Source organism: Fundulus heteroclitus, chromosome 3, assembly GCF_011125445.2.
Source record: "Fundulus heteroclitus isolate FHET01 chromosome 3, MU-UCD_Fhet_4.1, whole genome shotgun sequence".
NCBI lineage: Eukaryota > Metazoa > Chordata > Actinopteri > Cyprinodontiformes > Fundulidae > Fundulus > Fundulus heteroclitus.
In genome coordinates this window covers 3,903,026-3,930,223 of record NC_046363.1, presented here as the reverse complement: position 1 = coordinate 3,930,223, position 27,198 = coordinate 3,903,026, and the positions used below count along the sequence as shown (strand labels likewise).

Below are 27,198 nucleotides of genomic sequence, written 5' to 3'. Positions count from 1 at the left end.
CCAGAATGAATGAATGTTTCCATCTTTATAAAGACCCCAGGATGGAGGCAAGGCGTAGCAGCAGAGCTCAGGATCAGCCATATTACCGGCTCCCTTCCAGGAGATGTGACTCTGCATATCTAGCTCTAGTTGTGCAACTTAGCTTTATATGTCCCCCATGTGTACGCTCTGAAGTGAACAGAAGGTTAAAATAAAAACTCCTATGAGCAGTTTTCACCCACTCCTCATCAGCATGACTGCCAAATTTATTTGGGAGTCCTAAAAGTAAAAAATAGAGTGCAGCACATGCTTTCTGTAGCCGTCATTAAGCTCCTGGCATCGTTCCGGCTCCATATGTCAACTCTTGCTGGTTGTATCCAGGCACTGATGCAGCTTTCAAGCTTCATCCGCACATTTTCAACGGGGTCAAAGCCGGAGAATTGACAAGGCCTTTCAAGAAACGCAAAGGGTTAGTTGGGCTTTTTAGGTGCCTTGCCTGGAAGAGAGCATGCTACTAGTTAGCCAGACATCCACCGCCTGTTTCAGCTGACTGCAGCAACTTAGAGCAACTCAAAGTGAAAATGTTCATAGGAGCGGGATGCAGTGCTAGCTCAGCAGCTATTTCACAACAGACACTGCTTGCTCTTTGTGCTGTTTGTGTAGCCAATCAACATCCTCAGATGCAGACCTCATCAGTCCGCCTCATCAGCTGACCAGTCCTCCAGGACAGCGACAGCTGAGCGTCTGCCTCCAAATTTCAAAGGTCTGACATGTTCTTGAGAGTTCTTTGGAGCTTAAAGAGACTGAACAACATTAATTTCATGTATCTCAGTATGGACATTGATTAGGCCTTTCAAAAAACCTTTTTTAGGTGTATTTTGGTAACTATGAGACGAGTTTTTGTGTTCTTTTGGGTCAGCAGTGATTCTGCTCTTGGAATTCTCCCATTGAGGCCATTTGTGCCCCGTCTATCTTTCTTATTGTTGAATCATGAACCCTAATCTTAACTGAGGCAATGAGGTGTTCTTCTGGGTTCTGCTGTGACCTCCTGGACTTGTGCTTTCTCCATTGTGTGGATAATGGTTCTCCCTGTGGTTCTGTGGGGTTCCAGAGCCTTAGAAGTGGCTATGGAAGCCTTTCCAGACCGGTAGATGTCTGTGACTTCCATTCTCATCTGCTCTAAAATATTTTAGGTGAAGACATGATGTGTCGCTTCTCAGCCTACTTTGTGTTGTCAGAAAGGTTCTGCTCCAGGGGTTACTTGCTTCTGCAGGTTCTTCATGATTCTTGTGAATCTGAGCTAAACAATGAGGTAACAATCATATTTTCACAGGGGGCTCAAGGGATTTTCTTACTAAGATAACGGGATCAAAGTTTCCTGAATGCAACACAAATATGTATTTTTTATAAAAATGTTGTTTTATGGCACTATATATGCATTTGGAACAAGTGACCCCTGCTTGTGTTTCAGCTATGGGACATCTCTATTGCCTGCATCCTCTATGTAAAACATCCCATGGTTTCTCCAGGGCAGTGAGCTCCACCCCAGTATTCCCCAGGGTAAAGGATAATAGGAAACAGCACGATGGGGGAGCAGGCAGGGCTGGATACATCCCTGAACATGAGCCAGGGAGGGGAGACGGTATGGATGGAATTCATGTGAGGTCACAGGTCATGACCCTGGGCTCTAAACACTGCTTCTGCTGCATACAGGCATGCACACCCCCCAACCCTCCACCCCCGTCACACACCCAGGATATGTTACAGACCACCCAGCCAGCCAGGCTGCCACAGACAGCGCACCTGACCTTCACACAGGGAGACCAGATTCTATCTGTGTTGCGAGACAGATTGAATGAAGAGATGGGAGCGTTGTGGCTTGGGACTGCACTGAAAGCAGGCCGGGAGGACAGCTGACCGGACGGCATGGGGTGTGATGGTGTGTTTAGAACATAAAACCTCAGACTATATCTGGGTCGTAGACTGCATTCTGGTTTCAGTTTTACTACGACCATCATGGGGTCCATTTTCCAAAGCAATGATCTAAAATCCTATTTAAGCAAAAACCTTGGAAAAATCTGAACGCAGATCAGACTGTAGTGACAAACGCTGGCACAGCATGATGTACAGTGCAAACTTCTAGCTCTGCAAGATCACCATCATAAGTTCACAGAGTTAAACCCAGTGTAAGCCAGTGGAGGCCTTTTACTGGTCCTCTCTGCTTCTCATGTTTACCCGCTTCACTTTCTTTGCAGTTGTGTCTTTATGCGATGCTACATGTGGAGCACAAACCTACAGTGGCATGTAACTAAACTGCATTCAGTCTGGTGTCAAAACCGCTGTCCATCTATTGGTGGATTTCAGGCATTTCATGTTTGCGTTTGTCACAGTGGTGGGTCATTGTCAGCTGGGAGTTGTGTTTATCTGCACTAGAAGAAGTGATTCAGTGTTTTTAATCCCAGCATGGCTTGCTTGAATCAGGATCTGCAATCAGTGGAAACACTCATATTACCAATCCATGCTGCAGCTTTTATATACATGTGGTCCTACAGGCTAAAGAAAAAGACAGCTTTTCACTTCGTTTTTTTATATTTAGTGTTATTTTTACCTTAGAATGAAGGTTTTATGAACCATAAACTCTGATTTCAAGAATCTCTGATCTGTGCTGAACTGTTAAGTTCAGGCGTGATTGGTCTATTATAGATTATTAAACACAGGTCATGACACTGGGCAGTCTGGAAGCAAAAAGAAGTTCCAGGTTTCTCGTGTTACAGGTAGTTTAAAGACTACTTGCTTTCTGGCTTTAAACCACAGATACAACAGTGTCAACTTTGAAGCATTCCTCTATGTTGGGGGCTCATATTGGATTAGCATACAATGAGGTTATGCTGCTGGCAGTGGTGCATGGGACATAAGATAATGTGTGTGTGAAACAAAGCTGGAGTAATGGAGAGACACCTGGACGTTGGAATCCATAGAAATGGAATCGGGTAAGACTCAAGTCACATCTAATAACTTTGGATTAGACATGATCAGATCATAGAAGACTCAAGTAATTACTTTGGTTTTTTTTAAATGGCCAGCCTGGAGATAGAGAGTTGGACGAGAAAGCCGCCAGCGGTGGTATGGACATTTCGTCCAGGATGCTGGAGGTACCACAGCGTGTAATGGGCTATGGTTGGGCTATGGTCTCTGCTCAGCTCAAAGATAGAGAGCCCCCTCAGATATGATGCATGTTTTTATCTTCAAAATCAAAGGCATTTAAAAAAGGTTTTTAACAGGAGTGTCACCCACAGAAATAACCCATTTTGTCTTATTTCTATCTCATTTCTGTAACACAGGCAGAAATATGCACCAGTGGGAGGAGATAACACCTTAGTTCCTTTCCTGAAATCACCACAATCCAAACATCTTGAGAATCAAATCTAGCGTGACTAATATAGCTTAGCAGGTTGCCAAAGTGACAGACTTCACTTTGGCAAGAACTGTCGTAGTTCTTTAATATCACAAGATCTAAGTACACCCCTATGTATTTCTATCACACCAAGCATCAGTTCTAGGTTTTGGAAAATGAAAGTTTCCTGGGATTTTCAGGTTGGAAACCAAACCATTGCTGGATTTCAGCTCTTTAATCCACACCTAAGCCATGCCTCTGACCCCAGTCCCAGTCCCAGCTCCATCCCGCCCCTGCCTGGTCCATATTCTCTAACACTGTCCTATAGCTGACCCCATGTCTCAGCTTCTCTGTTCCAGCAGAAAGCTCCTACTCACTTATTGGGGTGACCCCTGGGTGGAGGTCGAACCAATCAGAACCCCAGCCAAGTGGATCAGCCGTATCCCACTGTGACTGGGTGGAGTGTGTCCTGTAAGTCCCGGCCGGCCTGTCAGGGTTTCAGCAGAGATGGAGGAGAGCCAGACCCAGTGGCTGGCTGATGGAGAAATGCTGTTATTTATCTCCGCACCAGCCTGCAGCCCTCTCCTGAGGATAGAGCGTGTCACAGCTTACACTTCACTAGGACACACACACACACATACACACAAGCTTCTCTGCGGAGACAAGATAGCTATGGGCACCATGAAGCGCCTTCATGTGCTGTAATGAAGTCCTTCACGGTCTTTCTCAACGGTAACTTGTGCAAATGCTCGACTTAAAGTACGCTCTCTCCCAAGATAACCCAGATATGGTGATGTTTCATATTTTTCGTATATTACCAAATCCCATAAAAAGGCTCCACCTTCAGAAAGGTGAAACACATACTGTACATGTAATTAATTAGAAAATAATTAGAGCAATAAGAAAGAAGGTTAAATAACCAACCAGCTCAACAGACATTGGCCCAGAGGGCCGAATGCAAATAAAATCACAGCCTTGACAGTTATCGTACTTTCACATAGCACCGTACAAATGGAATGCAGAACTAACATATCGTCGTTGTGCAATAACACCAGCAGATGTTTTTTCCCCTGTTCAGACTCTTGCACATCTCATCCTGATGTTTTTTAAGTTACAGTTTACAGCTGCTTAACACCTTCATCCAACAGAATAGAATACTTCTTTTTTACTATTTGTCATAAAAAAAACCTTGATATAAATAATGGCGCATACACTGATTTAAAGCCTTACTCTGGGTCGCTAATTCATCCCTTAATGTGAAGGAATATGCAACTACTGGAATGAGGAGCCATTCACTTGTGCACAGAAGTAATAACGAAACAACAAAGCCATTTGATAAGTAACCTGTAAGCATCTTAATTGCTGTAAAGCCTCACTCTAAGCCATTATCATAGCGGGAACATTAGAATCACACATTCTCAGTCAACATCTTCCAGTAAACAGATGTTGCAGACAAACATGAGCCATCACGTTGTCCACGGCTGTCAGCGCTCCTACTTCACCAGGATCGGCCTGCTCTAATAGAAGGAGGCATATTGTTGTCTTTGCAGTACAAACGCACACTTACATACAAACTCATTCCGCACACACTCCTGAGCACAATCACCTCAACCTGACAGCCTGTTTCCCGCAGATAGACCTGTCCATATTCATGTGCATCTTCCGGTGGATGTAATCTTTAGTGCGCTGACAGCTGGTTAACCAGCTCCAATGAGCCCGGCCTCGTGCCGCCTATGCTTTAATCCACGCAGACGTGTGTGTAAGAGATGGAGGTATGGAGAGACACAAAGCCATGTAAACATCGATCTAAACACAGACACCGACACAGAGTGTGTGGCCACAGCTATTCCATTACGTGGGGCTCTGGGATCTTCCTGGCACAGACACTAGGAATAAATAAAAGCACGCCTAGATGTCATGCTTGATACGAAGCGCACATGTGGCCATGTATGAATACTGATAAGCTCAGAAAATGGCACAGACTCAGCGCTGTCAGGAGAACTGACCCTGCAGAGAGGTGGCATTGCTATGAAATATGGACAGAACATTGCTGAAGAAATACAGAAGCTGTTCGAGCCTTTCTCCCTTCGTGTATCTATTTGCCACAGACTAGGGAATCGTTCAGTTTTTATTAGTAGCAATAAAAAAAAAGGTTTAATTGATTTATGCAGCAGGGGATGGTGCCGTGAATTGCCTTTCACCAAGATCTCATCAGAAATCTGAGAAACTAAATTAGCACATCTAAAATTCATACGTCAGGCTAAAACCGCATGACAGAGTTAACGAACCTGCAGCAAAAGGTGTTATGTGTAATTTCACTGTAATTAACCCATGCAGCAAAAAAACTGCACCTACAGCATCAGATCTCATCTGAAATCCCTGCTGAGATTTTAAAAGCATCTATATGTGGTTTTAAGGTAATAATCTCTATGAAGAATACAATAGTCTGTTTTAACATATGAACATGTAGGTTCCACAGAGGAGCAGCGGCTGGCACCGTAACATCACAAGACGGTTCAAAGCTCAGCAGGGGTGTTGTGAGGTCGCATATTCTCCTTGTGTCTGTGAAGGTTTTTTTCTAGGTACTCCAGGTTTTTTTCCACTGCCTAAAGACATGCCTGTAAGGATGATTAATAAATGGTTGAATGTACTGTAAGAAGTACTGTGTGTTTCTGTTCACCCTGTGATTGACAGGCTTACATTACAGCATCAAACTTCTTTATTGCCGTTTTTTTTGTCCTCCAACTCAAATTACAGCATAACTGTGAATGAAAAACAGTGATGCTCATTTGTATAAAACACCTCTCCACACTATGCACCAGGTTTTTTATTGGTCTATCACAGGGATTCCCAAAGTGATGGTGCACGAGCTGAAAACTGTAATGGTGTTCTGACCGTGTTTTTTTCCCCCACACCATAAAGACGTGTAAATAAGCATTTCCTTTGTAAAGATTAAAATCAAAAACTGTAAATTTAATCAATAAACAAAATTTATTGCAATGATCCGTATTACACTTTATTGCTAAGTGTTGTTGCACACTTACTGTTTCTTTAAGTTAGGTTGTTTTGGGGTTATACAGGAAGAAATGTGTGGCTTCCAGGGGGAGGAGTGGTGGTTCAGGGGACCGGCGGAGTGAAAGCTTCCCCGTCCTGTTCGTCCTAAAATAAAGTGTTAGCAGCAAAACCTCGGTCTGGTGCTTGGGTGTCATAACAGAACGGTTATGTGAATTTATTTAGAAGAATTCTTCTTCTACGCTTCATTTTAAGATGAAATATCCGCATTGTGCTGTATGCGCACGTGGCTTGTGGTCTCTGCTTCCATCATTCTGGCAAATATGCTCAGTTGGCTGAAATCATGGAAACTGTCAGGCAGGTGAGACATTTAAGGTCAAAGTTAGTCATTAAGGAGGAGAGGAAGAGAGTGAGAGAGAAATTGGAGGCAACAGAGGAGAGAATCGCAACGTATCCGTTAGAAGAAAAGGAGAGAGAATCAGAGAATGTCTCTTCCTCTCTCCTGACTTTACGTCGTTTACGTCAGCAGAGGAAAAATTTTATTCTGGCCGAAAGTGACCGTCTCTATCGATCAAACAGCGCTGCTCATGGGGCCGCGATTGAACCTGTGACAACCACTGATGCGCATGTCACGCACACACCGCTGCAGCCTCCGCTGCAGTTTTCATTATGATTCAGATAGGTGCAGTTCATTTTAAACATGCAGGTTTTAGTGTATATTCAGACAGAAACAGGCAAACCAGAGATGGGGCTGCAGAGAGCTGAGGAGTGCTGCAGTGGGCGTGTTTACCTGCTGAAGGTAACCGCTGTATAACCGCTGTATAAACAATCAGAAAATAACTTTTTATTCCTCTGATTAATAACATCTTTAGTAAGCTCCCATTATTGTTACTCTGTGCTGCTCTACCAAAGTGTGGCTCGCTGACTCACTCTTCATCGGACACAAATCAAATCAAACTTCTTCATGTTTGTATTTTGCGGCGTACATTGTGAGTCAGACTCAGATTTAGAAGCAGTTACAGTAACTAAGTGTCTATGATGCCGAGAAGCAGCTGCAGTTATCTTCCCTTAAGCACAAGGCGAAGGCCAATTTGGTTTGAGGAAAATGCAATATGGAAGAAAAATATACTCTGACCATACCATGGCACTATCAGACACAGGTCAAACTTTAAAATGACAATCTGTCATGAGAACCATTCATTGAGCAGAAGCAAACACACAGCATGACTCTGGGATCCCCACAGTAAAACACACATCCCGATTCACTGAAGGTTTTGGCCACCTAGTGACAATCCAGCTTTCTGGGCGTCAAGTGCAATGTGCCGACTTGGCTGCTGGCAGGAAGCCTCTGAAAGTTTGATGGAAACTGACCTTTCCTTCCCTCTCATCAAACAACATGGCCTTTCCAATGCCTCTGACTCCGCATAATTCATTGATGGTGCCCTTCACACAAGTCTCTGACCTGTCTGAGAGGATGGCAGTCGACACACGGGGCTGCAGAGAGAAGCAGGCAGGATGGATGGAAATGTCAACATTAGGACAACTCTTGATGGCTAAGCAGCTTTTCGGGACCAGATACCTTATTTCCATCTTCGCCTGTCTTTTCCAGACTGAATTCACCTGAAGCAGTATAATGATGAATATAATGGTGAATATAATGGTACCGTGTACATTTGGCTCAGAATAGCAGAAGAAGGAAGCAGTACTATTAAAGAACCTCACATTACATTTTATTTAGTTTTAGAGATCTCCTCTAACACAGTCACACAGGGTTTGAAGGAAAACTGCAAAAATGTTTTGCTCATTTTTGTATGTTTGGATCTTTAAACAACAGATGAAAGAAAAATCTGAAATTGTCTAAAGAGACATCAGACATGTATAAATAAACTTTGAGTCCTAAATAAGACACAAATACTTCTAAAGATCAAATGGTCCTGGGTTCAAATCCCAGCCTGTGGTCCTTCTACATGCAGTTTGCATGTTCTCCCCGTGAAGGCTTGGGTTCTCTCCAGCTGCTCCCAAAGTCCAAAAACATGACTGTTAGGTTAACTTGTCTGTCCATTGGGTATAAGTGTGTGTGCCTGGTTGAATGTCTTGTTTGTCTCTGAGTTACCCTGTGATGAACTGGCGACATGTCTTTACCAGCTTTGTACAGCTAGACCCTCAGAATGCAAAACTGCTCAAGCTTAGTCTGATTGGATGGTGAACAGTAATGTAAATATTTTCCCACAGGTTTTCGTGTAAATTTATCTCTGAACTTTGACTGGGACGTTCTAAATGAATATGCTTTGATCTAAACCATTCAATTGTAACTCTGGCTGTATGTTTAGGGTGGCTTGTCCTCCTGGGAGGTGAACCTCCACCCCGGTCTCAAGCCTTTTGCTGCTTCCATCAGGTTTTCCTCCAGGATTGTCCTGGATTTAATGAGGAGGTTGTTCTCACAGTGATATACCACTGTGCGTAAAGTTTTCATTACATGTGAACACATCACATTCTTCCTGTAGGTCTGCAGGTGGTCCATCTTGGCTCCATGTTCAGATGATGGATTGAACAGACCTCTGAGAGATGTTCAAAGCTAGACATATTGTTGTAGAACCTGACCCTGCTTTAAAATGAGCCAGAACTTTCTCCACGACCTTTCTGCTGGGTTCCTTGGTCTTCATGATGCCTGTTGCTTTCTACTGTTCTGTAACAAATATCTGAGGCTTTCCCAGATTTATACTGAAATTAAATCACAGACAGCAATTTTGTTCAGGAGCATTAGAGTAAAGGAGGCTGAGCAAGCTAAACTTTTCAGAATTCTATTCACTAAACCAAAACTGTGTCATTTTTCTTCCACTTCACAGCTATGCCCCACTATATGTGGGACTAGTGGCCTAGTGGTTAGAGCAGAATACTTGCGTTCTGAAAAGGTTGCAGGTACCCGGTTTGAACCCCACAGAGTGCCATTACGGGTCCCTGAACAAGACCCTTAGCCCCAGATTGTTCCCCGGCGCTGTAAGCTTCCCACTGCTCCCTAAGGGATGGGTTGAATGCAGAAGACACATTTTGTTGGAATTCACAATGACAAATAAAGATTTTTTCTTCTACTTTGGTCTTTCACATAGATCTACAATAAAACAATAGTCAGCAATTCTGTGTCGAACATGAGGCCAGTCAGTTGGGGTTCCTGGCATCTGTCTGCCTGGGGCCGCTGAAGACTGAGGAAGTGTTGCTCCTTAACACTTCCTCAACCTTGCACTTGAAATACTGCAAGGTTGCTACTCTTTTCAACATTATGACATCTTCCCTATTTCAGCTGAAAACTAGCCCCCTGTCATGTTCTGGCCTGGCTGCCTGTGTGTCTGCTCCTGCATCCAGTAATTAGGATCATCGGCTGCATCTGCGCTCCTCTGTCACAGCACACTTAACTTCACCCAATCCACCTCTTCACACCTCTTCACCTGTCTTTATATACGAAATGGGGTTTCCTCTGACAGCCCTTGCCAGATTATTGAAAGTCATAATGCAAGTGGATGTCCAGCGTCTTCCCTGCCTGACTCCAAGTTTTGACCTGTCCAGGGTGTACCCTGCCTCCTGCCCATTGAATGCTGGAGATAGGCACCAGCAACCCTCACGATCCCACAAGGGGCAAGCGTGAAGGAAAATGGATGGATGGAAACTAAACAGCTTACAGTATTTTTACTGTTTTGTTTTTACATGAAAAATAGATCTTTCCCAAATAAAGTCCATTGTTAAAACTAATGCTGTATCCCTTTAATTCAGTTTCAAGTTGCTTTAGTTTATATTGCGCTACTTCGCAAATCTCAAGGCACTTTACAAGACAAAGAGATTCCATTTATGTGGCGACATTAGGAAATTTCCTTTAACAGGTAAAAACCTCTAGCAGAACCAGAACACAGTGTGGGGCTTTGAGAGGACAGAGCAGACTCACTAAAAGCCCAGAACCACTGATCCAGAAGTGCTTTCTAATTGGCTGTGATCCCATCAGTGCCATTGTTCAGGTTCTCACACAGCTACTCTGTGTTCTGTTGACTATTCTCATCTGGTTCTCATGTCACTGACATACGAGACATGCGGCCCAGCGAGTATCAGTGTCAGTCATTTTCTTGTCTTTCTGTAGACACACCAGTTTGCCATTGGTCTTCTGTTTTCATGATGAATCAACCGTATATAGAAGTTCTCATCTCATTAAACCATATCCCTTTCACTGTGATCCTGCCATCCTCGTGCAAATGGGTCCATTTGTACCACAACATGTGGCATTTGATGTTCAGTTTGTCATCATCTAGTGTTTTTTTTATAGTTGTAGAATTTTAGAGATGTAGAGATAATTCCTCAAATAAAGAAGAAATATCTGTAGTGAAGACCTGAAGCAGCTCCGTCCTTCATCTATTGGGCAACTGAAGTGGAAGCAGATGTGTTGGAGAAAGCTGCTTCTTCTCTGTGCAGAGAAAAGCTCTTCTTACCCTCTTAACCTCAACCACCACCGTGCCAGATTCAGTCTCGTTACAGGCTTTGAAGCAATATACCAGCCACTACTTATTTGCAATCAGCATGTTGAACATTGGCTGACTTTAATGAGTCACCATCTTTTCCTTCCCTAAAGCTTGGGCCCCAGCCAGTCTTGGCTGCCAACCATCCAGCCACGCCTCGGTCTCCAGTCCTCCACCTGCCAGCCAGACTTGGCCCCTGGCCACTAACACCAGCCGTGTCTTTAGCCTTTTGTTGCCCGCTGGCTTCTTATGGCCAATGTTAGAAAACTTCACATACACACACACACATATAAAAAAATATAAAATAAAACAAATATATATATATATATATATATATATATATATATATATATACATATATATATATATATATATATATATATGTGTGTGTGTGTGTGTGTGTATATATATACACAGATACATACATACATACATACATGTATAAATATAATAAGTTTGCCCCAGTGGTTTAAATCTTTGAAATAATATTCTTTTTTACTTCATCCTAGTGATTCCAGGACCTAAATACTAAGACTAACACGTTGCTGCTCTCTCACTTCCAAGACAGTGAGAGAACACAAGATTGTGTAAAGAGGTGCAAGAATTGCCAGGCCTGAAGTTCCGTTTAGGAAAGACCTTTCAAGCTATATTGTGCCTGCCATCTTTAGCCACAAGCCTAGTGATGCAAAACCGATTACCATTCAGCAGATACACAGTGGAGAGAAAAATGTTTTCTTCTGATTTTGCTGATTTGCCACCCCTAAATCAATTAAAATTTAACATCAAAGATATTTTAGTAAATAAAAGATGCTTTTTTTTCATTTATTGATTTCATTTCTTCAAGGGGAAAAAACATGTGTTGTACCATTACGCACAATTTAAAGTTATTTGATGTTTAATAAATAACTTCCGGTCAGTTAGGTATTGTCCAGTGAATATCAGCCCAAGCAGCTGATATTAGGACAATAGTTGAAAGGGTGATTTGAGCACTGAAATTCTTTTAACTATTTAAACAGCAAACTCTGCACACATATGGAATAAATGAATGACGACTTCTCTTCAGGTGTAAGAATTAATTAACAGATATACAATGAACATCCAGAGACCTTAACTATAGGATGCTGTTTATCTGAATTAACACTAACCAACAAATTATCTCTACTAGGCTAGTGAAACTTAACTAAAACTACTAAGCAAAAATAAAAATAAAAGGAAATTTACACACAAAAGAAACAAAGCGACAAATTCATCTTAAATAATATGGAATGAGGTTAAATTATCTTGACTAATTTAAAACATTTTATAATCCTGAGTTAAACAAAACATTATTTGAGAAAATAACATTTTAAAGATTATTCCTCAATAAAAATCAATACCTTTAGGAGACTTGATATTTTTATGCAATTATTTCTCCGGGAAGCCAGAGGGTGCTGTAACCAGGAAGCTAATAGAGCTATGCTAGCGGACACTAATTTAAAAAAGGCTTTTAATCTCCTATTGGTCGTAATAAGCGGACCGGAAAACACAAACATTAATGTCCCATCAATGTATAAAAGCGTTATGGAAATAAAGTTTGTTATAATCGCAAATCACACTTAAACTCATCAGCAAAGCTTTGTTTCAAGAATGCTAGTGGAAGCTAGCGCAGTTAGCTCGGCCTAGCTTGGTTAAACTTTGAAACAAAACAGTAAAGACACATTAAAAGAAAAGCATTCCAAGCTTTCCCTGTTCATTTATCTGCCAAACATCTGCCTCAGTGTCCGTTCAGTCAATTTTCTGCAGTCGGTTAGAAGGAGCTGCTTCAGGGTGAAGCTTGTTGTCTGGTTGTGGCGAAAAGGCAGCATGTATGAAAGCAGTTTGGGCCGTCTGGTCTGTGAATCCCAGCCTGAGATCAAATGAGTCCTTCCTGGATCTCCGGTAGTCTGCAATTTCCAGGTCGGCTTTCTTCTACACAGCTTAGACAGACCACCACTGATTTGATTGTGATGTTAGTTTCACAGAAAACAGACTTAACTCAGCTTGGTCAACCCTGCTTGTGAGTCTCTGAGCCCCATGTGGCCCTCATGGGTGGCTTGTCTACCCAGTGTAGAACTCCTCTCTTCTCGAGGGTCCACTGGCAAATTGGGAGATAAACCCGAGGGGCTTGGTACATAGCAGTTTGTGCACACCCTGATATGATGGGGAGTTCCTTGATGCTTGTAAAAGTCTCAAATTTCAGTGGCTTTTAACTTGCAGTCTGATTTATACCCCATGGCTGTTGCATAACAGGTGATAAAACCAACATGACCCGAAGGAGAAAAAAAAATTATCCATGAACCTAGACTGGTTGTTCAACTTTTGGCAACAACAGTTGCCATCACAGTTTTTGGACAACTGTTTAGAAAGATTTTTTTTTTAATCATTCTGCAGGGGTTTTAGCCCCCTCTGTTTAGCAGAATTGATTTAATTCTTCCACATTGGAGGGTTTTCCAAAATAAAAAACTGTTTCTGGTGACCCCACAGCTTCTTAGTTGGATTTAAGTTGAAGAGCAGAACTCATGGCTCCATCAATACCAGCAGGTCACACAGACCCTGATGCAGTGAAGGATATCCAGACCATCACGTTACCACCTCAATGTTTGACTGGGGCATGATGTTGATAGTTTTACTCCAGCTGTTGATGAGCTCTTGAAGGAATGTCGGTAGGCTGCCCTTTCCTGAGAAGCTTCACCACTGCTCAATGTGTTCTCCGTCTGTAGATAATAGCTTTCACTGCGGTTCTCTGAAGTCCCAAAGCCTTAGAAATGGCTTTGCGACCATTTCCAGACTGGTAGATCTCAAAGACTTTCTCAACCGTTCTAGAATTTCTTTCAATCGGGGCATGACATAATGCTGTTTAAGGTCTTTTAACTTCCTTCATGTTATCAAGCAGATTTAACTGCCGTGTTTTCTTTACTCTGCAGCCCGAGCAGTATTCAGGTCTATGTGTGGTTAGTGAAACTTAACCCAGCTTTAGAAAAATGTGTTTAATCTCAGGTAATGTATGATTTAACAAGAGGAGTCAAGTTTGTTTGGATAGCACCTTTCCCTGGTTAAATAAAATCATTATCTGAAACAGCATTTTGAATGCACTCAGATTGCTTTTCTCTGATATTAACATTTGTTTGAAGATCTGAAAAAAACTTTAAGAGGGACAAAAAAAGCAAAGACAGAATGAATCTAAAAGGGAGCAAATGCTTCTTCACATCAATCTAGCAGGAGGGGACCCTTTCTTTGGTTTCATTTTTACATCAGCAGACATCCAGTTCTCTTGTAGACCCCCCTGATGGGGCCAGAAACTAAAAACGGAAGTCAGGAGTGGTGTGCAGCTGAACCTCATTAGTCTGGCCAGAAACTATCCCATAGCCCTTTTTTCCCCTGTTTCTCCTCCCATCTCAGAGCCTCTTTGTGTCTATGAAGCTAGATGAAATGGGGGATGTAGCCCCCTTTCCTCCCTCTGGCATAAAAGACATTCAATAAGAAACATTTTTCTCCCTCTCCTGCCAGCTTGGGGGAAGACCCTCTGGCTGCGGGACTTCCTCTACCTCTCCTCAGCCCTTCATCCCAAACCCAACTATTCTCAGATGCCTGTCTGTAGCCTTCAGCCCAGAGGCCAAACAGCAGAGAGCAGCCTTTGTCTTCACTCCTGAGAATTTCCCTTGTTCAACACATTTCATCCTCTCATCTCAGTAATTTTTGACATGAATTATTTAGACCCTTGCAGCCGACAGACATAAATCCATTATGTCTGCCTCAATTAAGAGACTGGGCATGAAATTAGAAGGGATGACTGCATGTTAAAAGGATTTATGAGAGCTCACATCATTTTAAATATTCATACCACTCATCTAATGCAAAGAGACACGCACTTTTTTCCAATATACATAAATGCATTTATCTATTGTCCACAATACAATTCTTAATCTGCATCGATGTTCAAGCCAAGCAGGGTTGCAATTCTAGTTCGAGTCCTTCTTCATTCAGTGCTGGTTCTGTGTTTAAAGAAATGTGCCTGGATTTAGTACTTTTCCTACTAATACCTATCAGAACTGCTTAGTGAGACTATTCAATTCAATTCAATGTTATTTATATTCATGAAACATGTCATCTCAAGGCACTTTACAAAGTCAAATTCAATCATATTATACAGATTGGTCAAAAATTTCCTATATAAGGAAACCAGTTGATTGCTTCAAAGTCCCAACAAGCAGCATTCACTCCTGGGGAAGCGTAGAGCCACAGGGAAAGTCGTCTGCATTGTCCATGGCTTTGCTGCAATCCCTCATACTGAGCAAGCATAAAGCGACAGTGGAAAGAAAAACTCCCCATTAACGGGAAGGAAAACCTCCAGCAGAACCAGGCTCAGTATGAACGGTCATCTGCCTCGACCGACTGGGGGTTGCAGAGGAGACTATGTGCTCCCCACCTCTGACGACACCCTACCTCAATACAGCCAACTTATTACCCGTGGTGCTAGGCCAGATTAAATGATACACAGCACAGGTATACACGCATTATGTTTTAGTGGAGCAAAACACTGCTCTGTGCTGGGAGAAAACCAGTTAGAGGCTGTAGAACACCTAATGCTGGGGACGAGGTTCACGTCGCAGGAGGAATATTATCCTAAATGCTCAGCTGGAGCTACAATAGAATGGTTTATATCAAAGCAGATAATTGCACTAGAATGGCCAAGTCAAGACCTAATTCCAACTAGTGATCTATCGCAGGACTTGAAAAATGATGTCATCAATCTGACAGAGCAAGGAAGAATGCACAAATCTACCATCCCAGGCTGGTGGAGACATATCCAAACACCTGGAGCTGAAACTGCAGTGAAATCTGGTTCTACTAAGCATCGTCTCAGGGCGCTTAATGGAAATACATGCCACAGTTTTGTAAGGATATTTGAATAAATATCCCATTATTCTTCTACTTTAACAGTATATTGTGTTAAATCGTCTTGGTCCAGAAAAGTGTTATATAAATAAACTTGCATTGCCTTGAGTTGGTATATGGCATAAAGCACATCAAAGTTTGTAGTTGTGACAAAATGTGAAAAGGTTGAAGGAGTATGGAAGGTTCTACATAAAGGTATTAGCTGTGGTAGAAACAGGATGAGTCTGTATTGTCCTAAACAAACACACTGTTTCACTAATGTGGTATAACACGCGGCGTTTCAAGGAGGTTGATGATAAAGTTATTTGTCAAAGTGAGGAAGCATATAACGACAAGGAGCACTAAAACAGAAAATAGTGAATGACAAAGCTCCATCACCTACAGCTGCTGTAAAGGACTGTTGGAACTGGATGAAGAATATTGTTTTCTGTTAAAAAAAAGTCCATGCTTCAAATAATTCAATATTTTTTTTGGCTTCATGTTGAAAACTACAGTGGCCTGCAAAGTTATGCAACCACTTGGCATTTTTCAAGTTTTTTTTGCCCCACAACCTGAAATGAAGATCGATTGTTTAGGAGTTTCTGTGACTTCATTTACAGAACAAGCCTACAACTTTGACGGGGTGCCATTTCAACACATTTAACTGTTTCTGTTAAATCACTCGAATGTTGCTTTAGCCGTATGCTTCAGGCAATTGTCCTGCTGGAACTTGAACATCTGTTCCAGTCTCAAATCACAGGCAGAGAGAGAGAGCCACTTCACACCTCACAGCATTCAGCATTCTGAGGTGAGTGCAGACAAAGTATTTGCTTATTTAATGGGTGCTTGGTGCAACATTTCAGTGGCAAGATTATTTGTGGTATCTCTAAGTTAGGGAGGTTCATGCAACAGTATTTTTCCACGTTTTCAAAAATTCCATCCAGTTTAGATAGCAATCAAATTCCTACTTCTACAATATCAAATGCAAAAAAAGTGTTGGAACTTTATTTTTGAAAAGGTGTGGATCTTCACAGTAGAGGCCCAGTAAATTCAGCCTGACCTGACCCAGGCCCGCAGACATAAAGCCAGACTCGACCCGAGCCCGACCAACAAATTTGAGTTATGGTCTCAAACCTGTAGAAAATAAATATGTGAATATATATTTTATTTAAGGTATAAGGCACCACTGCACTGACTGCGTACGTAAGGAACGCTAGGTTAAACCGAACTCAGCCAGCACAGTGCACTCAACAGCGAGCGCTGACCCAAGACAGGTCTGGCCCAGATGTGTGTGTCGTGTAAGTCAAGCTCAGAGCAGAGGTGTGCGCGCGCGCGCGTGTGTGTGTGTGTGTGTGTGTGTGTGTGTGTGTGTGTGTGTGTGTGTGTGTGCGGTCCGAGCGGATCCAAATCAAGTGTGATGTGGATGAGAGAAATTGATCAGATCACTGGGTGGGTCCACTTTCACTTCTCCACTGCAAGCTGCGCTCGTGCCTAAGTACCTGCTGTACCTGACTTTCTCTCTTTTCACAAAAGAATAGACAACTAAATTACTCGTCTTTTATTCTATAAAAAGTGTAACCACAATTTGTATCCACTACATCTAAACAAACTAAGATATGGCATGAGAAAGAGAGAAAAAAAGCCCACACCCGACCGTCCTGCGTGACAGCAAGGCCCGACCCGAACTGAATTTTGGGTTGGGCTTGGACTCAGGTCTAAAACCTATACTCTACTTCACAGAACATAGACAGGAAAAACAGACATGATAAGCATGATGTGGGTAAAAGTAAAGAATGTCATAAAGATGCTTGTAATGAGGTTAAATGAACAGTGTCTCTGTATGAGATCTACTCATATGGAATCATTGAACAGAGACAATGTGACGTATGCTGCTCATTAGCAAAGTCTCTCAGTGGCTGCCAACACAGTTCAACACTCACCAGGAATATCCTCTCCAGCTGGTCCTGAATGTCCTTCATTCCAGGAAAGGCAGCCACTCCTTGGATCATCTCAATAAAAATGCACCCCACTCCCCTAAAACAAAGGAGAATTCATTCAGTGTAGCTCAGTTGAAGGCAAATTCTGTAGACCATTTTTTAATACCAAAATTAACCTACACAGTTCATTTCATTTTTAACTGTATTTTAATTTTAACTGTAACAGCCAGAGAAGAAGGTGTTTAGTTTCCTTCTTAATGGTCTTTTTGGCTGGAAACCCTGAAAAATCAAGTTGAGCAGAGGAGAGAAAGAACAGTCTCTCTCGCTGTGAGGAGTCAGAGCTCATTTGTCAAAGCGCTATCGTTTTTTTTGACAGATTCACTTTCTGCATCAGAGCACAGCAGCCATAGCTGCAAAGAGACAGACATATTACCAGCTTTTCATCCCATTCCAGCTCGTACATTCAGACCATTCAACTGAGGCAGATGGCTTCATCTCCAACATGAAACTCAAACCTCAGCAACCATTACTGGCTAAGATGGAAAAAGGTCAACTCAAATAAATAAAAATTCAGACTCAATATTGTTTCAGTTTGAGTTTAGATTTTTCTGGTCATCATTTAACATTTTGGTTATTTTGTATTGTAAATACTGTATCACCAGTGCCAGATCTGCTAATTTACTAACAGCTAATAGCCGAACTAACTTCTGCATTGTGGATTAGCTGTTTCACTAACTTTGGAAATCGGTAGTGGAGCCTTCACTACATTATATTCCGCTAACAGAAGTTACAGGATTTTATTCTGTCTGTGTGCGTGTTCGTGCATGTGTGGGTGTGCCTGTATTAGGCACACTATCGGCTTACAACAAGCTCGCTGTGGGAAGAGCAGCAGCTAACTGGCTGGCAGTAACACAGCACTGGGCCGTGGCTGTAGCCTGCTACATAGTTTTAACATCAACTCACACACTGGTTCACGTCATTCCTAGATTCAATTGATAAAGTATGTAACCAAGCAGAAGTCAAATTATATGCAGCATGTTAACATCATAGACGGGATATGTCCGTCAATTCCAGCTAAATTTCAGGCTTCGCTATCCCATGCAAATGCGGAACATAAAGCGCAGATGTAGGGGGGTAAATGTTTTATTACATGGGGTCCAGAGATAATGTATATGCTGTGAGAAAAGGGCTTTGGAGCCCAGAATGCTATGGTGGGCTGAAAGATTGTAAACCTGTTTGTCAACTACGTGCTAGCGGCTGCGCATATGTTGGAATTCTTTATTTTTGGCAGCCTGCAAGATGATGAATGCTGTTAAAAATGGGAACCTAATCTGGATTGCAACATACACTCACCGGCCACTTTATTAGGTACCACATGCTAGTAACGGGTTGGACCCCCTTTTGCCTTCAGAACTGCCTCAATTCTTCGTGGCATAGATTCAACAAGGTGCTGGAAGCATTCCTCAGGGAGTTTGGTCCATATTGACATGATGGCATCACACAGTTGCCGCAGATTTGCCGGCTGCACATCCATGATGCGAATCTCCCGTTCCACCACATCCCAAAGATGCTCTATTGGATTGAGATCTGGTGACTGTGGAGGCCATTTGAGTACAGCGAACTCATTGTCATGTTTAAGAAACCAGTCTGAGATTATTCCAGCTTTATGACATGGCGCATTATCCTGCTGAAAGTAGCCATCATGAGTTAGGGTACATTGTGGTCATAAAGGGATGGACATGGTCAGCAACAATACTCAGGTAGGCTGTGGCGTTGCAACGATGCTCAATTGGTACCAAGGGGCCCAAAGAGTGCCAAGAAAATATTCCCCACACCATGACACCACCACCACCAGCCTGAACCGTTGATACAAGGCAGGATGGATCCATGCTTTCATGTTGTAGACTGCCAAATTCTGACCCTACCATCCGACTGTCGCAGCAGAAATCGAGACTCATCAGACCATGGCAACGTTTTTCCAATCTTCTATTGTCCATTTTCGATGAGCTTGTGCAAATTGTAGCCTCAGTTTCCTGTTCTTAGCTGAAAGGAGTGGCACCCGATGTGGTCTTCTGCTGCTGTAGCCCATCTGCCTCAAAGTTCGACGTACTGTGCATTCAGAGATGCTCTTCTGCCCACCTTGGTTATAACGGGTGGTTATTTGAGTCACTGTTGCCCTTCTATCAGCTCGAACCAGTCTGGCCATTCCCCTCTGACCTCTGGCATCAACAAGGCATTTCCGCCCACAGAACTGCCGCTCACTGGATGTTTTTTCTTTTTCGGACCATTCTCTGTAAACCCTAGAGATGGTTGTGCGTGAAAATCCCAGTAGATTAGCAGTTTCTGAAATACTCAGACCAGCCCTTCTGGCACCAACAATCATGCCACGTTCAAAGTCACTCAAATCACCTTTCTTTCCCATACTGATGCTCGGTTTGAACTGCAGGAGATTCTCTTGACCATGTCTACATGCCTAAATGCACTGAGTTGCCGCCATGTGATTGGCTGCTTAGAAATTAAGTGTTAACGAGCAGTTGGACAGGTGTACCTAATAAAGTGGCCGATGAGTGTATGTTGTTACTCTCACATCTATTAATGCATTGGCTGACTTGATATGCTACAAGAAGGTATGATAACTTTATTGTTTTTTATGTGATGTATCTGACCCTTTTCCAGCTGATCAACTTATAAAGATTTTATGGCTGTATGAGAAAGATAACTGTTAGATTGATCTAGAGTGGAATCATTTTTTTGTAAGTTGGATAGAAATGTTATGATAGTAACAGGTAACTTCTCTGATGGCATTATTGGCTGCCTGATTGCATACGTTGTGAAGCCTCTCCGTACAATCCTTTTCATTTGCTGTAATATAGTTGTTTGCCTGTGACGTGTCCTTGTGTGTAATAGTTTTAAGCTTTTTAACATGAGTTTCATGAGAGGATGAGATTTGGGAGGGTTTTTATTGAAGCGTGTTGCTTTAACATAATGGTGTCAGTGGTGGGTACAGTTAAACTAATTTGAAAACAGATAATCGCAGTGCTAACATGTTGTTGATCGCATAATCGTTCACACTGAATTTAGAGACTGTTTGGGACTGGTTAGTGCCCACTTTATAGGGGTTTCATCCGCTGTTTACATCACTGTCCTGGCTCTCACTACAGACTCACACAACAGTAGCAGTCTTCCCTGCATCTTATAAGCCCTTATTATCTCAAAGAAGTCTCACATTATTCAACAAACAGCTTCCCGGCTCTTGTCTGCGCTTTGGTCCTAAACAACCCAACACAAACATGACAGTTCCAGGCTTCCAGAAGTGTTGCCACATCCATTTATTATAAGCAACTTCGGGCTTGTTCATTTATAGCTTACTGTTTACAAGGTAATAGAGCTGGCTGCTTGTTTCTCTCCCAAGAACTGTCAACACTGGCTGCCCCATTTTTTCTAAAATGCAACTGCCTGGGCACAGAGGGGCATAGAATTCTGTTCTCAAATCTTCAACTGCTATGTAAAAGGTCAAATTTAAAAGTCATTTATTCTGAAGTAAAATGACTGTCTCCTCAAACATGCAGCGCTGGGCACATTCCTCATGTGACGTGTGTGCGTGCAGCACCTTTTGTCTGAAGACTTGTAACACAGATTGACAGACGTTGGTTAGCGGCTAGTGTTAGCTTCCTCCAATTTCCTTATTTATCATTGGTTTCATGGTAGTAAAGCTAATATTATGTTTTGTAGATGATAAGTTTGTGAATTTTTCAGTTAGCTGTGCCTACCACTGTGTATTGTGGCTGAAAACTGTGTTTGAACTGGTAACCCAGAGGGACAGTCGTCTTAGCAGTTAGCGTTAGCTTCCACTAATTTATTCAACTGTTTAAGGTAGAGTGGTAATTTTTTCAGAAATGTAGGTAAGAAATGCCCAAGTTCCTTTTGTACAACTGTGCATGTGCAAGACCATCCTACCTGCTCTTCTGCTCCTCTAAGGCCTTTGTATTCTTTTCATAAACTCATAAGGCAGTTTGTTCTCACCCATTTTCAATGTATACATTGAGAGCTGTGGTGCTATTAAACCAAAACCTGAATCTGAAGTAGACCAACATCAACAATAGATTTCAGAAGCTGCTGACTTCCGATGGGTTCTATCCTTTTCTGCATGAAAATTAATTAAGTTTCTTTCTCTGCTACAGTTGAGAAGTGCAGTAACTGGACCTGAACACACATCTTGCCAACATGGATTGCTTCTGCTGCTAATGGACTGTGTAATGCTTTGTGAATGGTGTAAATCAGTCAGTCACTTAATCAAAGTCCTCTTCATAAAAGTAATCCTTGGCAAAGTAGGTGTGATAAATCCAGGGCTGTTTTTTTCACAGATAGCTAATAAGACTGCCCAATGTCTGAGGTTTAAAATGTGGCAGGAAGGTACTAGTCTCTGCGAACCCTTCACACTCTAAAACATGTGAATCAGAGTAAAGCTGAACTCTAAAGAAGAGTGAAGGCATCCCACCCATTTAATTTCAGTCATTCAATCGCATTTTAATCATAACAAAGGTAATTTCACAAAACGTTAGATGAGAATTTTCCATCCAGCCATCATGGGCATCAATGTAAGATGAACTTTAGACTGGTTCATCTGCCGGTTTCTTCCTGTTAAAGGGGAGATTTCCTCTGCAATGTTGCTACGTCACTGCTCAGTATGAGGGAATGCTGTAAGTCAATGACTCGATACTGGGTTTATTTAGATTGAAAATGTTTAACAAGTCATTCTGTATAATTTGATTGAATTTACTTTGTAAAGTGCCTTGAGATGACGTGTTGTTAACTGGCACTATATTAATACAGTGAATTGAATCAACAGCTTCTACCATCATTTTGGTAGGATATTTGTCCATTGTTCTTGGCAGAGTTGGTTAATCAGATTTGTATTGGCTGATTTCCTGGCACAGACCTTTCAGCACAGCCCACATATTTTCACAAGGACTGAGGTTAGAACTTTGGTAGGGCCTATCAAGAACAGTTTTACTGGCTGGTTTTGATGGATGTTTTCTTTTCTTGCTGAGTCCAAGTCTCTAGCTATTGATTTGAGGAGAAGACTGACATTTTAAATGTGGTCTTCCTTCATCATTTCAGCCACGTTGTTCAATGCATATGTACCCCACCTGTATTATAACTGTCCTCTAGCACCAACTGCTTGACAGTTTTCATTGATTCACCACAACTCCTTCAAACATATTTCTTGTCATTGTAACTGTAAACATTTTAATGTTTGTCTCTTTTGGCATATACACCCACCCCCATCTTGAAAGCATAAATTTTGGTGAAAGGGCTTCTTTCTTGGACAGCACCCCCTCAGTCTATGGCTTTGTCAAGTCAGAAGAAATCCCTGAACCTTCATCCATCTATCTATCTACTTTTCTATAACCACTTATCCTTACAGGGTCACAAAGGGGTTGATATCTATCTCTAGCAGTCAAAGCCTGTGGTACAGGGTACACTCTGGCCAAGTCTATCACATGGCATCTACAACAAGATTTAGAGGAATGTACTGATTTTTATTCAAATTAAACCAGGAAGTTTGTTTCTGGGTAGAAACTGACACAGGCATCTCTCAAAAGATCATAAGACACAATGAGCATTTTATGTGTTGCTTGTTGGTATTTGGGTGAATTATCCTCGCTAATAAATTCCAAGTATTTGAGGTTGGAAGGCCTCCTTACAGTCACCTTCATCTTAGGCTCCCGCTACAAGTTCACTTACAGAGTCAAAGTCAGGATGATAATATTATTTCCAATGAGAAAAAAACATGTTGGTTAAATTACAGGATTACTTTACTTTAATCCTAAAACTAAGAGGGGTGTGAATCATTTTGAGCTTAAATTTATGTTTATTTTTAAGCCTGTCTTGTATTATTTTGACCACAAGTTTTGAACAAAAATCTTGTGTCTAAAACACATTGTACTTACAGGTTGTATAACTATTGCACCCTACAAACAGCAGGGATTAGGAAAAAACCTTAAAATCTTAAAAAAAAAAATGTATGAGACAATCATGTGTATGATGAGTTTATGAACACTTCACACCACAGCTGTAATCTAAACTGTTGTTAAAATCTGGATAAGTTAAGGGTGGAAGCACGCTGAAAGCAGTTTAAATCTTACTTTCATTTACCCAATCCATCACCTATACCTGCTTATCCTTCCAGGGTCACAGGTATCCAGTACCTATCTCCAGTGGTCAATGAGTGTGTCTCAAGTTACATCATGCCAGTCCATCATAAAGACAAACTAGACAAACAACTTTGTACACATGCACTCCTACTTTAAGGGCATACTAGTTCAGAGTACCTGGAGAGAACCCATTATGCACAGGGAGAGCACAAAAACACCATGCAGAAAGACACCAGCGGGGTTTAAACCGAGGACCTTCTTCCTGCTGGAAGCAAGAATTCAACAGTGTTAATGACTGCACTACCATGGAGCCCATTTCTTTTCTATTCTCACTGTTCTCACCAAAAACCCAGAGATTCTCTCAGATCAGATGAATATTTTAATTAAGCTGCAGATTAGGGAAGCAATCCATTCCAAATATGACGATCAAACAGCCCACTGTACAGAAATTATATTTGAAATGACTAAAGCAGATATTTTTGATTATTAACTTTTGTCTTTCACATATTTAACCAAACATTGAGATGTCCTCTGGTGTTACAAGCCAAACCAAACCTGTGCTTTCAAATGTGTACAACACAGCAGATCCTAGTTTTGACTCTGATTGAAAGTGAAATTTGCAGCTCAGTGAAGTGCTGATGAAGGTAAAAATAGAACACTTCCTCATTCCCCCTCCATCACATTCGTCTTCCTCACAGCCTGTAACCTGCAGCCTACCATGATGGATGTTTCTCACCACAGGAGGACAGATCTGTGCAACATTATGGGGTCCTAGAATGGATGCTTCTTCAGGGGCAGCTGCTTTCTGAAGTGGCTATACGGGGTGAGGCGGAGGGCCTATGTCACAGGGTGATTCTCACTGGAATGGAACAACACCCTGTAAAATCGCCCAATCCCTGAAGAAGACCCACTCTTTAATGAGGGAGCAAACACTGTAGCTGGGCCAGCAGGGATTTCTGCCTGTCCACACAGAACTGTCACCAAATCTCTATAACTTGGACCGAGTCCACATCGTTGCAAAGACATTTGCCCCGCAATGTGTTGGTTGAACTCTAAGATGGGGTATGTGTTTAAAGTATGACTGAAATCCTGATTTAGTGTTGAAGTGTGTCCGGGGAACGTTGAAGGAACTTTGTAGCGGAACTTTTTCGTGTTTACTTCAAGATGATGTAAGCTGAGAGATGTTTGTTCGGTCTTCCTTGTGGGGAAGACCAACAAACATCTCTCAGCTTGCATCCTAGTTATTGTTGCTGCAGTATCTAAAGATCTCATGTGGTTTTGTGGCAAACACAGAATCAGACCAAAAAAAACCAAACTGTCCACATTAGAAGTGATTTGAAGCACTAATGATTATCCAGATAAAAAGAGTAAAGAAAGAGTAAAGAATCAACATTTAGAGAACCGAGCCATCTTGTGAAATCTGATCCCTTTTTATCCTTGAGGACCTGCCTGCTGCCAGATAACAGCTGAGCCCCTCAGATGACCGCCTGCTGTATTTCTATCATTAAAGTGTGAACAGTCACATCTCAGTAAGCCCTTTGCTAATCTTCAGCTGTCTCTCATGTCTGAAGTGCTTTGCCTGTTTGTAGGTGTCCTGCTTTAAGGCTATTTCCTTCACTTGGCCCCTGCTTCCTTTAGGGCCCATGGCAGTAACCTGCTGCTGGAAGCAATCAAGTTCAAACAGCAAAGAGCCACAGAGAAAGAGACAGTAGTAGACCATTTCTTTTCTGTCTGTGTCCAGAAATGGATTGTGTGCTTCACGTCTTTTCAAGGTTTTTCAATGAAGAATGTACTGCATACAACTGGAGAAATCAGCAGCAAAAACTGCCATAAAACGATTGCTTGCCATCATATTTACATGTGCAGTATAAATTTAACAATATGAATGCTTTTTTTAAAATGTGGTATAACATGTTATATTGCTCTCTCCCTTTCCTCTCCTTTCTCTTTCACCTTTTCTAACTTTTAGCATTTTGTCCCATCTGTTTCTCTCCTTTTTTCCTGTTTGCTGTGATTCTTTCCTTTGTCATACAGTTAAGTAGGTAGAATTCACTTATGCTCTAATGCAGCTCGCGCACCCCTGGGGGTGTTCAGGCGGACATGCCTCGTGGCTCCAAGCTCCGCCTTGGATTCCTGGCTGGGTTCCTGTTTGAGCTACTTGGTTCTTAGTTTCTACAGCACCACAGAGGTTTCAAGTCTCCAGGGATCCACAATGATTCCAAGTTTCCACAGCTCCAAGGGGGTTCTAAGTCTGCAGAGCTCCACAGTGGTTTCAAGACTAAATAGATCCACAGAGTTCTTAGGTCTTTGGACTTTTTCGGTGTCCCTAAATCATCTGAGCTCCACCATGTTCCCAAAGCTTCAGAACTCAGAGGAGTTCTGAAGTCTTTAAAACTCATCTGTGTTGTGAGATCTTCAGAGCTCTACTCTGGGTTCCAGTGGTTCAGCTGCCATCCAGCAGAGCTCCACTGTGAACTCCATAGTCAAGGTTCCAGTCTCCAGAGCAAAGTTCCTGGTTCCAGTCAACAGACTGGGGTACCAGCCTGCAGGGTTTCACCCTCCAAGCTCTCCACCTTCCAAGCCCATCCTGGTCGGCTTTTTAATGGTTTGGACTCTAATCGTCTTTCATCTGCCTTTGAGGGGGGTTAATGTCATGATCCTTGGGTGTTATGTGTTTGTTATTTTTGGATCACGTCTTCTTGAGATATTTATTCTTTAGTATTTGTTTATTTTAATTTTTTGGTTTAGTTCACCTGCCCTCCTGCTTTCCTCTATGCTCTTCCCCTCTATTTAAACCACCTGGCCCTCTGCCTTGTTGTCAGATCATCTGTTGTGTCACCCTCCATTGTGTTACCCCTAGTTGATCTCTGCTCCGTACTTAAGGCTGTATGTTTGTTCCTTTTATTTATTAAATACTCAGTTCATCTCATAATGCTGCTGCCCACCTCTTGTCTGCACTTCGGTCCAGTTATCACCTCACAAACCATGACAGTGAGATATAAACCAAGATGTGATCCTTGTATAAATAAAAAAAAACCTTGTTCTGCCAGAGGCTGAAAGTGTCTTATGTTGACAAACTTTGTGTACAAGAATCAGGATATTGTAGAAGCAAAGTTTTCTCTAAGGTTATTGTGAGCAGTTCCATCCATCTTCAAGTTCCTTTTTCCATCATTTACTCTGTCCTGAATACCTCTCAAGCTTCCTGTGTTGATAACTCCACAGCCATCTGTGAAATATTCCTGTAGTTTTTTTTTTTTTTTACCAACAACTTAAAAAAATCTTTGATCACTGCTTTGAATCAAATGCAGAAAAAAGCCCTCCCAACGTCC

At 42.0% G+C, this 27,198-nt stretch overlaps 1 protein-coding gene across 5 annotated transcripts in view; it reads right to left on the bottom strand.

The window, feature by feature from the left end:
* cdk14 (cyclin-dependent kinase 14) overlaps positions 1–27,198 on the bottom strand; it is a 216,161-nt gene that overhangs the window by 27,886 nt on the left and 161,077 nt on the right. For all 5 annotated transcript variants that reach the window (XM_036128847.1, XM_036128851.1, XM_036128859.1 and 2 more), the window contains one exon: positions 17,715–17,808. In XM_036128847.1, the coding sequence (XP_035984740.1) occupies positions 17,715–17,808 (94 nt within the window). The remainder of the gene's footprint in view (positions 1–17,714; positions 17,809–27,198) is intronic.